The following is a 17898-nucleotide window of genomic DNA, read 5'->3' as shown; positions in this document are numbered from 1 at the left end:
TGTATAAATGACTTGTATTCTGGGATGAAGTCAGGGAGCGTTCTACACGCCAGGACAACATGCTTCATTTTTCTAGGGTTCATATCGAATTTGGCAAGACCTACGTTGTACTCATACAATGACCTCCTATGTAGCAAACAATTGACATGCACTGGTTTTAAAAGGAAGTTAAAGGCACCATCAGATTAACTTCGTTTCGTGCCAGTATTTATCATTATTTATGTATCTCAATTAGTTTTTGAGATATCCGGACAGAGAAATAAACAAACAGAGAGATGATAAATTTTACCAGATCCCTGAGTGATAGGCTTCGCTGATACTCAGACCATTACCATATCCTAACAGATCTCCAAGGTACATCAGTCAAGGGAGGATCCAGAAATGATTTTTGAAAGAAGCCATTTTGATTTTAGTATACCATTATTTTAGTAAATCTATACAGAGAAGCTGAAATGTTTAGAAAAAATGTATTCACACTCAAAGTTTAGTTCATTTTAAGTTAAGTTTATTTTATATTTATGATAACAATACAAGAGTAAGTAATATTTTCATAAAAGCATCTTTGTCCAAAATCTTGGAGGGGGCCTTGGCCCCCATGAACCTTCTGTTGGTTCCGCCACTGATGACCTACCAGGAACTGATGATACCTCTTTGCCCCCTTTCACCAGTCACTTTAACAGCCACCTATAATTGAGAACCTAAACCAATTCATTTATAGGACATTCTTATATTTATCTTATCTTATTTATCTTGTATCTTATGTTTTTATCCTATTTTTTAAAACATTAGTCCTAAGAATTAACATAGACATTAAGAATAAACATTAACACAGAATACTTTAAATATTTATTATACATTTTTTATTATACATTCACACAGCATTAAAACTAAGCAATAACACTTTTATACTGTACATTTTAAAAACATATATTCTTTGTTCATTATATAAATTATAAACTAAAAATAAGCTTGACGTATAAATAGTAAATTTATAGGTGCAGCAATTCTTATATACAGTACTTTTTGATCTTGGATGCTTACAATACTATATACAATATAGAGTATATTGTTAGAAAATATATTTTTAAAGAAAATTCCTAGGAATTATCATACATTATAGGATTTTATATCGGTTTGTTCTATTTTTGTATAAAAATCTCTACCCATTGATTAAATTGGATAAAATATTTACAGGATTTACATAATACGATTTAGGTAAATTATTGTGGGACTTAAATTAGTAATGGTCTTTATTAGATTTCAGATCGTAATTGTCATTTCATATAAGTAAAATTCTTTCTATTTCTTACTGTTAAGTGGAGATTAATTTATAGTTATGTTTAAAAATTAACCAAATTGCTTAATTTCAATTTAAATAATAATAAGGATTTGGCATGTTTTACAAGTTTACAAAAACATGTTTTGATTACAACATTTACAAAAGGTTTTGATAAATAATGGGTTAGGTAGTCGGGGTGTTACAGCTGGAAGTTGTGCATGGAGGCTCCATACTCTGGGCGGAACGCAGAAGCTTTGGAACGCCCTGTACGGTTTGAGAACTCAGAGTAGCGGTCAGCGTCTCCCGGTTGTGGCATCAGCAGCACTGGGTGTAAGTTGAGTGACTTGCGTGAGCCAGCCACTGAGTGAGCGTCTCCCATGAAGCCTCCGTTCACTTCCCCTGCAATAAAATAATAGTCATATATAACCTTTACACAGCAGCACTGGGTGTAAGTTGAGTGACTTGCGTGAGCCAGCCACTGAGTGAGCATCTCCCATGAAGCCTCCGTTCACTTCCCCTGCAATAAAATAAAAGTCATATATAACCTTTACACAGCAGCACTGGGTGTAAGTTGAGTGACTTGCGTGAGCCAGCCACTGAGTGAGCGTCTCCCATGAAGCCTCCGTTCACTTCCCCTGCAATAAAATAATAGTCATATATAACCTTTATACAGCAGCACTGGGTGTAAGTTGAGCGACTTGCGTGAGCCAGCCACTGAGTGAGCATCTCCCATGAAGCCTCCGTTCACTTCCCCTGCAATAAAATAATAGTCATATATAACCTTTACACAGCAGCACTGGGTGTAAGTTGAGTGACTTGCGTGAGCCAGCCACTGAGTGAGCATCTCCCATGAAGCCTCTGTTCACTTCCCCTGCAAAAACATAATAGTCATATATAATTTTTACACAGTAGGATAAACAAACCAAGAATACATAATTGATTGTTTGAACTTTTTGTACAAATTAATTCCGGTTAAAAGTTAGTGCTTCTTTGCTGGCAAATTTGGTATGATGCCGGTGTTCCAAGCTATATTGGTACCTATTTAACACTATACATAAAAATTTAAAATTCTCAAACATCAAGAAACATTTTTCTATCATAGCCTGGCAGAGGTTTACATTGTTAATAGATTAAAATTACAAACCATTATTTAAAATAATTTTATGTTAAAAAAGTTCCTTTTTTAAAAATTAAAAAATAAAATTATCAAATTTTTAATAAACAATTAAAAAGATCTGATAGTTAATTTCAGCCACGTTTAAACATTTTTTTAAGAGTTTAAATTTGGATTAAACATAACAACAAAATCTAAAAAATAAATTAAAAATCTTTAACATAAATAATTTAATTACTAAATGCACTCCAAAGATCGCTATTGCTCTGAAACAAATTATGCTTTTTCGTATTAAATCCTTCATGTAATTATTATTATTATTATACTGATGGAAACCAAATAAGTTATAATTGTGGTAATTCAGCTTAAGAACCATTTACAAATACAGTAAAATATAATATTGAAATACATTTTGAACAATTTTGGTCAAACTTGAACTTTTATGAACATTGTATGTTCGCTAATGGGATTTTTTCAGACTCTTAGCAGGGTGTAGACTACATTCAAATCATATAAGAAGCTTATGACATTGCATATCTATTAATGGCTAAGACCTGAAAGATCTTGGAGTTCTAATATACATACCACAAATAAACACAATAGTAACTTGCAGACAGAAATATTCGAGAAGAGCAAGTGTAATCAATTAAATGGTATCATTTATTTCCATACCATCTCTCTAAGGTGCCAGCAAGAGTCACTGTTGGGTTTCAGATTATGTAAGAAACTTGCAAGGAATGAAAAGGCTAACCATTTGGCAAGTTTGGACTCAGTGGTGAATTGTAAATGTACTCACCCGTCTATTTTGCTTTGTTTTTTTATGTATTCGTTTATGACACTGGACTTCTAGTCACAAGTGAATGCAGACTGAATGTAGTGCCATATGTAGTCTTGTTTATATCTGAATCAGACAAGTCCTTAGAAAGGATAATTAATTAAAATAGCTCAGTAATTAACTAAGGGACCTATATTTTACTGGATTTTTCCACCCACTTAATTGTATAGCTAATTGTATTAGCCATATCTTTATGATCACTTTTTCTTAAATCAAAATAAAATACTTCAGTTAAACCGATCCAAGGAAATAGCCAACAAGGGAGTTCAAGAGCCTCCGGACTCTCGGAATTTTAAATTTTTTCAATAAATTGTTTAGTAAACGATTATTATTATTATTTAAATAATTCAGTATTACTGACATGTACAGCTGAAAGATCGTTCTCAATAAAGAAGAACTGAGTCAAGAACTTTTTAAGGAACAAAAGGGGTCTAACTCACTGTCCACTACGAAAAAATATCAGCTGTCTTGATCCCTCAACATTTTTATCTGGCTACGTTATTGAACTGATCATACCGGACTTAGTAGTGTTGATATTTTCAAGAAACAGCCCACAATGTAAAGGAATATGAGAGTATTGTAATTGAATCTCATCTCAACAAATACGTAGCCTTCTTGTAGCTGAATTGTGTCACAAGTGGACAGTGACAGTTACAATGGAGCAAGTAGGCTAGACCACTCAATCCAGGGTGTTTGGTAATATCAGCATAACAGAAAATAATTTTTTGCTTCAAAAAATCTTAAAATGTATTAAGAAGATTGACAAATAAAAAATCCGTTGCTTCTCATTGCTGTAATTTTTAAGTCACTATAGTCAATTTGAATGCATTTGGAACAATGAGCTATCAACCAAGTGAAGGGCTGTATAAAGATTCACCATTGTGTGTCAGATTGGACAATATTTTACGAGATGACTAGAGAAAGTTTGGTACTAAAAGTAAGTTTACATCGTTTATCATACCCTTCCCTTCTCTGACCAATACAGACCAAGTTGACTATTCAAATCTGTTTCTAAGATTATTAGTAATTAATATTAAAGAAAAATGGCACTGAACTATTCAGATGAAAACAAGAAACAAGATCTTGTTAGATAATTTTTTAATGTTAATCAATGTTGATTAGTTTAATTCAGTAGAATGTTTACCAAATGACAGTTGCAAAGAAAAAGTAGACAGGCAATGTGGGAGAGTCTGATGAGTGTACACCTACACAGAAACTTTCACACCCATGTAAGTGAAGTTGCAGCAATTCCGGCGAGTTATTGCAGTTGAAAGGTAATTATTGTATAGAACTCGTATTATCACCTCATCTGAAGAACTTCAAATAATTTAGTTAGTTCCACAAAATATTCAAGCTTTCAAGGTAACTCTGAAGCTGCTTTAGCTAAAGAAAATACAAAAAAAGGAAGCTACAACATAGTCCGAAAAAATAGATTTCTAACTGGTTATTCTTTCAAGTTGATCCTATGCTCGGTACAGAAAAAAACCAAAGTGTCAAATTTGGATCCTGGATGTCCAAGAATGGCAAATTTAAAAGCACCAAATGTCCAAATGTTGAGATATTGAGGAAAAAGGTTGATCATTATGTTTAATACACTGCGGAGGATTGTTGACTAAGGAGGTGGGGTTCCTTTGTGTTAAAGGTTTTTGTAAGTCCAAAAATGAGAGCGTAGGGTCTCCTGCCTGAATGAGGCCTAAAAATAGCTTGTCTCCCCTTCTTCCAAGATGACATGACTGAGATGGTGCCTACTATTCCTCCTCATGGTGTAACATGAAAAAGGTGTAGCATTAACCCCCAATAGCTATATGCCTAAAAAGAAAAAAACAAAACAGAACAGAAGCCACAACCTTTCTCTTCTAAACATCATTTTCTAGAGACTAAAACACACTGAATTGCTGGTAAAAATTGATATTACTATATCACAAACATAAAAAATCAACATAATATAACTTTAAAATGAAATTGCTTCGTTACTCAGAAAAAATTTGTATAATTTCCGTTACAATTGTTAGATTTTTATACAAACTGTAATTAATTGGTCAATGGGAACAACCAACAATTATAGCCGGTAGACAAATATTAAAGTAATCATTGTCTCAATATTTGCTTTTATTCTTATTTATTTATTATAAATCTATTGCAACGAATGTTATGTTGAACACATGTTTACAAATTGAGAAAAGGGTCGTAAGAAAAACAAAATATTCATATGTATCCAAGCTACCTTTATAGAGGCTACCGTTGAGGCCATAGGTGGGTTCTGGCTGCAACTTGACATGTCTGGTGGCCAAGATGAAGGCAAGGGTTGCTAGGATTACTGCGTCCAGACAACCTATGACTGCCAGGAGGTAGGCCCAGCGCAGCGAGCAATCTCCTAGCGCGTAATGGCCTGCTGTCTGTCCACAGGTGCGCAGGACATCTGGGCTGGACCAAGACAGAGGAAACACTGCCGCTGCCCCGAGCATACACACAGCTGTAACACACAGTTGGGACTGTCTTAGGAGTGTAGGTTTGGGACCACTGATATTACTTTTAGAGACTATTAGATGATGATTGTAAAGAATATATTGTAACCATATTTGACTTCTGGGAAATATATTTAGTCGGATAGTTGTATTTCATAGAAATCTGCCAGATGTCATAATCTTAGAGCATTGTTGGAAAGTTTCCTTACAACTGTGATCATGACCACTGAGTCCAAAACTCTTTGTTGAAAAATGCACACCCATCTTAAAATCAATTTATAGGAAGTAATGTGGCCATCAACAACTATTATGAAACTCTGGCTCTATTTATAGAGATGGATTGAATTTGAAAATGTTTTAAAACCAGGTTTACAGTTAGTAAATTGCTAAATGCTAAAATGAATTAAAGTTTGGTTACAACAAAATTCAAATACAATACTCATTATAAATGTGTAATTTTCACTAAATTCATGATTTTTGAATTTTGTTAACCACAAAAATGTGTTTAATAAAATATTAAATGATTCCATATGGTAAATCATGACACATTTCATAGATGTAAAACAAAAGATCAAATTAAAAAATTTTTACTTCACACCACGAGATTCCACAGATGTTTTTTTAAAAGTTTTGGTAACAAACTGAATGAGTTTTTAGTGCTACTTATGTTATTTGAGTTGTTGAACTGCTTGGGCAATAACGTGTTCTAGGTCAAAAAGCCGATAACTATCATACAGATTACAAAATATCAAATAAATACTACATAAAGCTCATATTAAGTAATATTACCACATTAAAATAAATGACTTTGTTACGAAAGTGTATAATTTTGGAAAATTTCACACTTTACAAATTGTATCCTCTGTTCTTGACCAACCAAATGAAAAATAAAACCTCTACAATGTTGTAATACCTATGTATGTAATTTAGAAGCCTTCTAAAAACTAACCCAGAATCAACATATGCTTTAATTAGAAGTATATCTGATATTACTACAAGAGTAGTATAATGAATTTAATACATTCAAATATACTTGTGCAGTATAGTTAAACAATTCTCATATATTATATAACTTATTTATAAGTATTTCTTTCAATAAAAAGCGAGATACAATACAATACAACTAGATACAAATTGAATGTATTTTTATTCACTGCATTCATAATGTATCAAAAATTTTAAAATGTCGATGCTAAAATGAAGACAGAACACAAATAATAAAGGGCAAGGAATAAAATAAAGAAATCCAATTATAACTGACTGTAACGCCTTCATAAATAATACGCAATAAAAGAACCTATCTGTGCACAGTATGCAGCACCATTAAGGAAGGCGCTCTCCGAAATCTAGAAATCAGAGATGGCTTCAACAATACAAATGTAGAGTTGATAGATTTTCCTTTCATACAGTGTGAAAGTTTATGTATTCCTAAATACATACATTAGCCAATTAATTAAAGCATAATTAAATTTAAAATAGATGTGATTCAACTTACAAGTTGAATGTTAGACCACATATTTCAACTAAAACTTAGTGGACACTTAAAAATTGATTTCATAACAAATTAACCTTTTACGTAACTCTGACAAATGTTGTAAATCTAATTATCATTTCTTTTCATCGCTATTATCGTTAAACAAGTTAAATGGTAAGCTGTAACCATATTACACAAAAAAGATGATGATAGTGGTGGTATCATCTCGGACGTGTCCTTGAATAAATAACGAAGCAATAAGCTACGGCAGTAGGAACAATTTGTTACAGTATGGATAAAAACATATAAGGTTTCGTTCGCAAATTAAAAAAAAAAATGACGAACTTCAAAGGAAATGTGGTTTTGATCAGTTATAAACGGGAAAACCAAAAGTTCTATGTTATTGAGTTTGTTCAGGCTTCAGTAGAATTTTGTTGACTTTAACTGTAACGTTGCTGCTAAAAATACAATCAGCGTTTTAAACAGTAACGGCCCTTTTAAGATTTATCCAGATATTGTATTCATTCATCTTGGCCTAATGCTATAAAGTTGCTAAAGAAGTGAATCGTTAACAGAACACCATCTATTAAATCTTTGTGGTGGACCAGTTATCGTCGCAGACATACAATAATTACTTATAAAAGATAGCTTACATGTTTTTGTGTTCAAATATAACATTTCCCACAAAAACTTGTAAACGATACGCTATGGAATTGCACATAACTCTCAAGATATGCAATAAAACTATACATAGTAATCAGCAACATATGAAAAGTGGATATCAGTAAAGAGTATGGACAAACAATAAATAAATTTTACTTAAGTGTAGGTATCGATGCACCTGGATATTGTCACACACGTCGATCGCTCCTGTTATAATATTAATACATTTACTGGTTTTTCACCTCTTATAAAAATTAGAAGAAAGGGAACAAGATTGTTTATTACTTGTGAAAATGCTTTCCGCACGATATTAATGTTTAATACTGAGATATTTTTTATGGACATCATTGTTGTTTTGATTAACATTTTATAATTTAACTTACATTAAAACATAAAACCAATATTTAATACTTTTATTTTTTTCGTAAGGCCTTTCGATAACGAGGCTATCTTCTTCAAACACTTTTGTGATGTGTCTGAAGAAGATAGCTTCGCTATCGAAAGGCCTCACAAACAAATAAAATTTATTAAATATTGGTTTTATGTTTTAATGTAAGTTAACAGTAACCAATATAAGCTCCATCTACAGCATTTCAACATTTTATATGTATGTAGGCTTATTTTATTTTTACTATGACTTGTGGGTCAAGAGGTGTAGTATTAAAATTATAAAGCCCGTATCATAAGCTTCTGTTATAATGCTTTGGTTGTAGGCAAAAAATTTAAAAATCTAATTTTTCCATCTTTTTAGTTATTCATAACATTAACATACATCACCTTGCTGATTTAAACGGCTAGGCTTAAAAACAACAGCATATAGTACAAACGAACTGTTTAAGGAGCTGTTACTTTTAACGCACCGTGAATCACCTGGGGAATTAAATGTTAAAGTGGTAAGGTTGTTTTAAAACACAACAACCAGTTTACAACAGATTAAAAGTTAATAAAAATAATTACGAAACCTTTGAAACATTGTTTGTAAGCGCTCTATAAGACCAGAAAAAGTAATACAACGCGTATTTAGATAGTTGTTCACGTTCAGATTTAATTCTAGTTTATTGTATACCATGTTTGGTATATGAGGGTATCACATCAGAGATCTATGAAAAATACGAATGCATTACTTTTTAAGCGTACTGTAATAATTCTTAGCGTTTTAAAATTAATGCTTATATAGAAATTAGATAAAGACACTTTACTTGTCTAAACCCAGCATTACGACGCGTAGGCCTACAGCCCCGATACTGAACAAATGAAATCCTAGTCCTTGTGAGGGAGGGCGGGCGGCTTATATAACGGTACCGGGACGGGCGACTGCGGCTAGGCGGCTTGCGGAACACTCACAATTTAGGCTAATATTGTAACCAAGTAACCAGCGAGTAACTGACCACAGATTTACAACACACCCGCGAACCGCTCTGCTAGCCACGCTTTCACTAGAACCGGGCAGAGCCGAGCTGTAGTCCGTTACTCATTACATTTCACGGCGAGCTAACGCCTTCTCTACCTGGCGTCTTTGTTTTCCGGGTGTGTAACATCCCTTCCGAGTATGGTCGTGCGTGCAGATAGATGTATAACTTTTTTTTAAGGAGAGGTCAACCTTTTTTCGCCTGATTCTGCTCGTCCTTATGGGCCATCGCAAGGATTTTATTAAACAGAGTAAGGAAAAGCGGTACAGTACAAAGTTGACAGTACTGATAAAATATGTTTCGGCCACACACAGGATTTAAACCTTAACTAAGATTCTACTATGTTCAATGCCTTAGACCGTACGGACATCGGCTTTCCTCAGATAATATACGCTGTGAATCAAGTACGTAGCCAGAGACCCCCAGTTTTTTAAATGACTTTAGCGATTATTACTGACGATTACCATTATTTAAATAATTAAGTATTACTGACGTACTGCTGAAAGATCGTTCTCAAAATTATTGAAACGGGTTAAGAACATTTAAAGGAACAAAATGGGGAATGAGCGGTTGACTGCACTTTCCTTACTTTTTGTCCATTACGGGAAAATACCAGTCTTGACTCTTGGGGAGAGGGGTGGGAGGGCAATTTCCCTGGCTACCTTCTTGCCGTGAATATTGTGTTACGTTTAAAGGAACCACTAAGGACGTTAAAAAACTTATAGAAATTGGGACTTGTACTCTATACAATATAAATTTTTACTACTTTCTATACAATATTTGGTATTAACAAATGTATACATGTTGAACAATACAATAGACAATAAGGAAATTTGTAAAAATTAGGCTACGTAATTGTATACAATATTGTTTGTAAAATAACTAATATTTTACAGTAACTGACTAGTGTACCTATAAACGTAGGCATTAATATTGGCGTTTGTTTTACATAGTCAGCAAAACAAACATTGAAAGAGAAATGAATGAAGTGCTGGGTGCTTCTAACCACAAAAGAAACCCGTTTAATTCATTCTTCTGCTCGCAAGATAAGTGAATGAAACACTCAATCTCGTATTATAACATCAGCAACTCTGGTTGAAATGTTGTTTAGTATACTGAACTTCATTCATATGGTTACGTCAGACTGCCCTACATGATTCTCAAGCAACCTAGATGTTAGTTTCTGACTCGTAATGACTTTGGCGACTTGTGACGTCACATTCTACGAGTGAGTGATCGTGCACGACCACAAGAGGAGGTTGTTGTACTCAAAACATCATTATTGAAACAGAACCAGTCTAGTGACTCTTATCTCCACACTTGGCCACCACAGCAGCAAGCAACCAGACACCACAGCAACCCCACTTATCGACTGAGTGTCAATGACTCACTAACCGTTGCCTCTCCTGTACACCATGCAGGGCTAACCGCGTCTTACACCGGTATGGAACAACCTACTTTTATACCACAGACCAATCAGTATTGGATAATGAAACAGCCACCTTCGAGAGTCAAGGGATTTGATACAACCACTATAGGTATAGATTTCACCTCTGAATCTCTGATTGGCAGTTTCTGAATTAAAGCAATCGTTTCAGTGATGGACATCAAAATGTAAAAAGGCTGTCGCCCAACTACACGACTGTTGTAAGAAGTCATTTTTGTATTGTAATGTATTTCATTTTGGAGTTATAAAGTTCCCTACCATTTCAAAACAAAAAATATATATTTCAGTAGCACTATAAAGTCACATGGTATATAACTGTTGTATAAAAAGTATAAAGTATGTATTTGTAATCACTATAACAGTTTTTTGTTTCATTTTGAACGCTACGCTATGGTTCCTAAAATAGGGAAAAGAAATGTCACTTTTTGGAGAATCGCCTTTATACAGCAACCAAGCGATGTTAACTTCCCTTCTGTTACTTTAACAAACACGACACTGAATGTAAAATGAGCACAACGTGTTAAAGAGGTGGCGAGGTTTTAAAGAAGCCTTCATTATCCGGTAATGGTCCAGGTGAATGCCTCAACCCACATTCTTCGATACCGACTCAACCTTGAGATATACGTCAAGGTCACACAACTCACCAGAGGCAGATATCTGTGGAATAAATGCACCGTACCTCAAGGTGAGTGTGAGAGGTAACTATCTCGATGCTCTTAGTTCTACCGCTGGAGCAATATATATACAACTCTGCTGTTGTCCGGATTCCAGGCAAGCAACTCTCCTACTAAACAAAAAACAAGTGGTCAAGGACGATATCCAAAGAATTGACCCAGCTGCTCTCAATTTCAGTAAAAAAACACAGGATTCGGTCCTAAAAACAAGCTTTGTTGTTTTGCCACGTTAGCCTACAATAGTGCAAAACAAAATTGATAACATCGAATCAGCTTACGTTCACGAATTACTTCAAAGTACATAATTATGTCACGTAATTTTGAAACTTTTCTGACGCTCATAATTCTGACAAAGTGTTCATAGCTGTGTTCAAGTGTACGCAAAAACATGTTAGCAACAGGAGCAATTCGAATTCGAGATAATTCCGGCCCCAATACCAACCAGGTAATGTTGACAACATTACATTTAGTGGCTAAGTGGACGAGAGGAAGTCTAAGTTATAACTTCGTCTATATAAAATACAATTTTCATTTCATTTAATGTGCAACAATGCTTAAAGCAGTGCTGATGTAAATTAATTGTGGAGCTCAGGGATTTTCTTCAGGAGGCACCGATCCTATACCTTGACAAATGTCGTAGTAACATGTCATTGATTTTTGGCTGGCTATACACATCTGAATATAGAAAATAAAAACATTTTCAAGGAAACTGTCAAGTCTGAGCTTGAGGTTGAATAAAGAGATTCAACAGATGTTGGGTCTTCCACTGTAACGAATTGTGACAAGATAGCACCACTGATATTTCATAACATATAACCTAATTACCTATCGAAAACTTAAACAAACCACAGAACCAACAGACATAAGAGTTATCGAGTGACAACTGGTTCCTACAAACTGACACATCACATTAAAATACATTTCTACGTCTCTGACAATCTGAATTACCATTTATATTCCCGGAAGCAAGGTGAACATAGAAAAAAATATATTTTGGCTTTTGAAGCCTTTTGGCTAATAAAATAGAGCAGGGTGATTTTATATTAAATAATCGTTTGGTTATTGTTTAGGTATTTCCAATTGACTCACAACTACATTCGGTGAACTGAATTAAGATATACTGTAAATTAGGAATTGAAATCCAACCAAACTTTGTTTGGAAATGTTATTAACTCTATTTTACATATAGCAGAGCCTTGACATTTTAAATAACTCATAGTAGTTTTCAGAAACAATGTATCTCATGCTTAATTAAGTAGACATAGATTGAACTGAAAGGGGAATAGGTTCATAAATAGGGAATAGTAAAAATGCTCAGCAAATTCGATGTAATACCCAAGTTGTTGTTGCAAATACAAGTAAGAAATTCCAAGGGCGTGATGGATGTCTGAGTTCTCACCCTAGAAGTGGCTAGGCAATATGGGGTATATTGTAAGGGGGGGGGGGGTTCTCTCTAATAGAAAACAGTGACTTCATAGTTTTATTTAGAGACTTCACGTAGTTGTCCACTCCAGATTATCTGTAGGCCTTTTGCGTACCTTGGAGATGAGACCAACCAGTTTACGATTTTAGCAAATCTACAAACCGCGGAAAACAACTGATTAGATCCTCGGGAAATTCACCTCCTTTGTCCAGTCTACCGTTGCGCTCCCTTGATTTAAACATAGGTTGGTAGCACTGGTCACGTATTTCACAGCCCAGCCTGTAAGTATGTCAGGTCGCCCTGAGGTAATGAATGAGCTTCCGGGACCGTTTTGAACGCACACTCCAAATTGTTTGGAGCGTAAATAATAAACAACAGGAAGGGTAAACCCTAATTATTGCCTGGGCAAGTAGCAATATCTAATTTGTGGTAGATGATAATAGGATTTCCGTGAATACTTTTAACGTTATTGTGGTCGAAAATTAACAAATTTAATCAAGCCGATCTAATGAGGTTCGGCAATTCGAAATCGTTCTCTTTTTCAGACCTCAAAACTTAAGGACACAAGGTTAAACTTATACAAAATTAAATAATACATGTTTTATCAAGCTGGACTTTGGCTTGTTCATCGCCATATGTTATGTTATGTTATGTTTGTCCATATTTTATCTTGTGTTCATGTTTACGTGTCTTAACTTAATATACTTGAAGAAGACAACATATCAGTTGTCGAAATATAATGTTCTATAATTTGTGCCATATAATGATGACATTTGTTCGAAATAGTGTCATCCTTTTAGGTAAGCTTTAGTTGAGATGTGCGTTTAAATTTGAAGTAGAAATGTATTATTTGTTCAATTTTCGCAATAAGCTAATGGTAGGAAATGTGTTATAAAATCCGAATTTTTTGCCCAATTTTAATAAGTTAACAGTAACATTTGGTTTAAAAATATCTAAGCAAGCCGTAATTTCGGATTCAGCTACTAAAACAGATGAAGTTTGACAGAACAAAAAATTTTATGTAATGAACTAAAACCGACCATTAATACACAAAATGTAGTAAAAACAGCTGTGAACAAAGTGTGAGCTAAGTGCAGTTTGTTCTATTTTGAACATACTTGTGCTATTAATCTAGGATTACACTAAATGGTTGTTCGATTAACAAAGGAGCAATCCATCATGCCCTCATGGTAACTTTCACTATCAAAATAAAATATACAATTAAAACATTTATTACATGCATTAAAAAATAATATTGTTCAAATATCACTAAAAAGCCTCAATGTACAAAATGTTAACCAGAAAATTTAAAGCTAACATGGGCCTGGTTTGGTATCAGTGAAGAAATCAGTGCATTACGTTGTTGTATTTCAATGCGTGTTTGTTAAATTTAGCACCCACTAGCCTTCAAACCCTTTAACGACTAACTTTAACTCATAAAATAATGAACTTTATTTTTAAACTGACTTTGGACACAGTTAATTCAGAAGTTTTTAGTTGCACATGCATAGTTATGGGCTGAATATTTGTATTGTAAACCCTATGCTATTGTTTATTAAAGTAGATTGTTTGTGAATATTTTAAAATAATGGCCACCTTGAAACCATATATTAAGCCTATTTATGTTCATTATCCTTGCGTTTACGACCGATTTTCAATGAAATAGCCACAAGACATTGAAGTTAAAACCCATGTTACAAATTCATAAAAAGAGACATTGAATACAGCCTGTATTGGCAGTGTTTTGCACAATATTGCTCAAGACTCAACCGTGATAAGGTATTGTATCCCATTTAAAATGTAATTTATAATTACTTACTAATTTTAAATTCCATTTCATAAAATAAAACTGGAGTGTGAAAGATACGCTTTCATCAGTTTCTAATTTTCAAAAGTCAGCTTCAATCATTCGAGAAACTAGCAAGGGCTATCAATCACAAGGACTTCTACATCGCTGTGGATATCAAATATGACAGTAACAATACGTATTTTGTACAAGTAACCTATTTGATTCATCATGAGTTAACAAAGCAATAAAATTTAAGTGACCTCAATATGTTGAACTTCTCTAGAGCTTAAGTTCAGGCAGACTTGCTATCTCGATTTTTAAATATGTTGAGCATCCGATAAGAAGCACAGACATTTGTCATTACTGTGTTAGCAGCAGATGTGGCGGTGTTAATGCAGATTCTCTGAGAAACCAATGGAGGGAACTACAGTAATCGTAGGACTGTGTGACGATGATATAGAAGGTCGTATGATGAGAACGAGAACGGGTATCCACTCACTGTGAGGATAACGAGCAGAACGACCTAGGCCTAGTTACTGTTATCTATCGTCTATATGTTAACATTTATCAGCGGGACGCCCAATTGTGATATGTAGTAATGCTTTTAACAGCTCGTTTCAATGTGATAAATATGTGAAATCCCCAGACAAAGGATAACATAAACGAAAATTGTTGGCTTCCATAGCCCTGTGGTTGAAATCAGGAATTTACGGATTATATCCAAGACTATTTACAATGTTATCATCGCGACAAGTACCTAACAGGACACAGAAATAACACCTTATCCATAGGTTTAAAACACTTGATTGGCTTTGGGAGGTGGCTTAGAAATTTATTAATTTTTAAGACTAGTCGAAAAATGTTAAATATGAAATCTTTTAGAATAAAGATTTAAAGAAACATTAAATCAAGTGAAAGTTTAATATTATTTAATTTATTACGTACATGTGACCTGTGTTCGTTGGGTGATCCGTTACGATGTGTAACAGTTGTAACCGTTGTGAGTGAAATTGTAATATTATTTAATTTATTACGTACATGTGACCTGTGTTCGTTGGGTGATCCGTTACGATGTGTAACCGTTGTAACCGTTGTGAGTGAAATTGTAATATTATTTAATTTATTACGTACATGTGACCTGTGTTCGTTGGGTGATCCGTTACGATGTGTAACAGTTGTAACCGTTGTGAGTGAAATTGTAATATTATTTAATTTATTACGTACATGTGACCTGTGTTCGTTGGGTGATACGTTACGATGTGTAACAGTTGTAACCGTTGTGAGTGAAATTGTAATATTATTTAATTTATTACGTACATGTGACCTGTGTTCGTTGGGTGATCCGTTACGATGTGTAACCGTTGTAACCGTTGTGAGTGAAATTGTAATATTATTTAATTTATTACGTACATGTGACCTGTGTTCGTTGGGTGATCCGTTACGATGTGTAACAGTTGTAACCGTTGTGAGTGAAATTGTAATATTATTTAATTTATTACGTACATGTGACCTGTGTTCGTTGGGTGATACGTTACGATGTGTAACAGTTGTAACCGTTGTGAGTGAAATTGTAATATTATTTAATTTATTACGTACATGTGACCTGTGTTCGTTGGGGATCCGTTACGATGTGTAGCAGTGGTAACCGTTGTGAGTGAAATTGTAATATTATTTAATTTATTTACGTACATGTGACCTGTGTTCGTTGGGTGATCCGTTACGATGTGTAACCGTTGTAATCCTAATTGATTGTACACCCTTTTTCTGAGTGAGGTAAATAAAAATAAACTGAAATAAAAAAAACCTTCGTTTTGCAAGAATTGTACATGTTTAGAACAATGATATCCATTTATGCACACGTACGGATAATTATATACAGAGATTAGTATAGTTTATACAAAATTGTATCCAGTATTTTTTTAATAATAATACAAACCACCGTATATCATCTCTTAGTTGCAAACCATGAAATAAAAATGTCCAGGAAGATATATTTATTTATGTTTCTGAAAATAAAAAAGACGATTACTTCACCGAACGCTGTTTACGCTACCCATGTAATATAATGAACTGATGATTCAGAAATGATGAACCAATGAATTCTGGAACAAAATAGATTAATTCTTGGCACTGAAAGATCGTATGTGTATGGCGTAGTAAAAAACTATCTTGTAAATGTTATATTATTGTATATAAATAAGACTAGGAGGTTGGTTCTGTCACCAGAGCCAATTTTATATATTGAAAACTTCTGAGGCTGTGCCTAGTAGAATATACATTTTTAATAGCAAATAATCTACTTTTGTAATATTTAAATATTCGAAATCGGACATAAAAATAATGATCTTGGAATTATTTTAATAATAGATTTTATATTTTTACATACACGCATGTGAACCACTAAAAAATGTTTCTCCATAGGTGCAAAACACTCGGGTTCGCATGACATTGTAATATACGAACTGGATTTGACTTGAAAAATTGGAGAAAAAGTCGATTTTAAATTTTGACATTTCATTTTGGCGTTAAACATTTCTCTTAGGACTATGTTAAGAGTTGTCCAATACCTTATATATTAAAATTTATTATGGTGTGATCATTATAAGTCATTTAAAGTCGGGAAATGAAAGCCTACAGAGTAAGGCACGGGAACTTTCGACCAGTTTGAACGAGACAACGCAGTATTAACATTAAAATGTCTTGAAATCCAGAGTGTTCCTGAGGTGGCCAATGAAAATGTGTCGGGGGTTGTTAAAAGTGTATGTGTAGCTCTTAGATTTCAATATCGTTATGTCATGATGAATGTGTAGCATCGTATAGCAAGGCCTAGGAATGGTCCTCGAAGCATACTTCTATTATTCATATTGTTTGTCTGACAACTTATAGGTATAGAGAGGAGGGTGGAGAAGTAATATCCCGAAACGCCCTCAAATCCTAATTAATTTGTTATCTGGAACCTCAACAAATTTAGCAGGGGCGATCTTATCAGTCTCGTGGACGTGAGTGGAGTGACCTACCTACGAGCCGAGCGGTCACCAAAACAATTTTCTCCAGGATGTCAGTGTAACGCGAGACCGCTGCTGGAGCTGTCTAGAAGAAAGGATAAGGATGGGTAACGGCACCGAGATCACCGGAGAACTTTCACTGCATTCCCCACCCGGCCTCGGTCTCTGTCGTACTGCTGGGAGTGGAACATCGGTAATGGAACTGGCATGCAGTTACTGGGTTACCTCAATACCCCTGTTCTCTACCGGTCCGTCCTTACAGGCAGGACCGTTAGATAATATACTTTAAAATATAAAAATATCTTTGTACAAGAGATCCCA

At 34.2% G+C, this 17898-nt stretch overlaps 1 protein-coding gene across 4 annotated transcripts in view; it reads right to left on the bottom strand.

The window, feature by feature from the left end:
• Window positions 1-834: 834 nt before the first annotated feature.
• Window positions 835-17898, bottom strand: part of LOC124355209 (LHFPL tetraspan subfamily member 3 protein) — a 29524-nt gene continuing 12460 nt past the window's right edge. Inside the window, exons 2-3 of one of the 4 annotated variants that reach the window (XM_046806224.1) lie at window positions 5453-5701; window positions 835-1796 (exon numbers count right to left, since the gene is read on the bottom strand). In XM_046806224.1, the coding sequence (XP_046662180.1) occupies window positions 1696-1796; window positions 5453-5701 (350 nt within the window). In that variant the 3' untranslated portion in view covers window positions 835-1695. The other 3 variants (XM_046806225.1, XM_046806223.1, XM_046806221.1) reach the window with 3 other exon arrangements.

The sequence above is a fragment of the Homalodisca vitripennis genome, chromosome 2, assembly GCF_021130785.1.
Source record: "Homalodisca vitripennis isolate AUS2020 chromosome 2, UT_GWSS_2.1, whole genome shotgun sequence".
Lineage (NCBI taxonomy): Eukaryota > Metazoa > Arthropoda > Insecta > Hemiptera > Cicadellidae > Homalodisca > Homalodisca vitripennis.
This window is presented reverse-complemented; position numbering and strand designations above follow the sequence as displayed.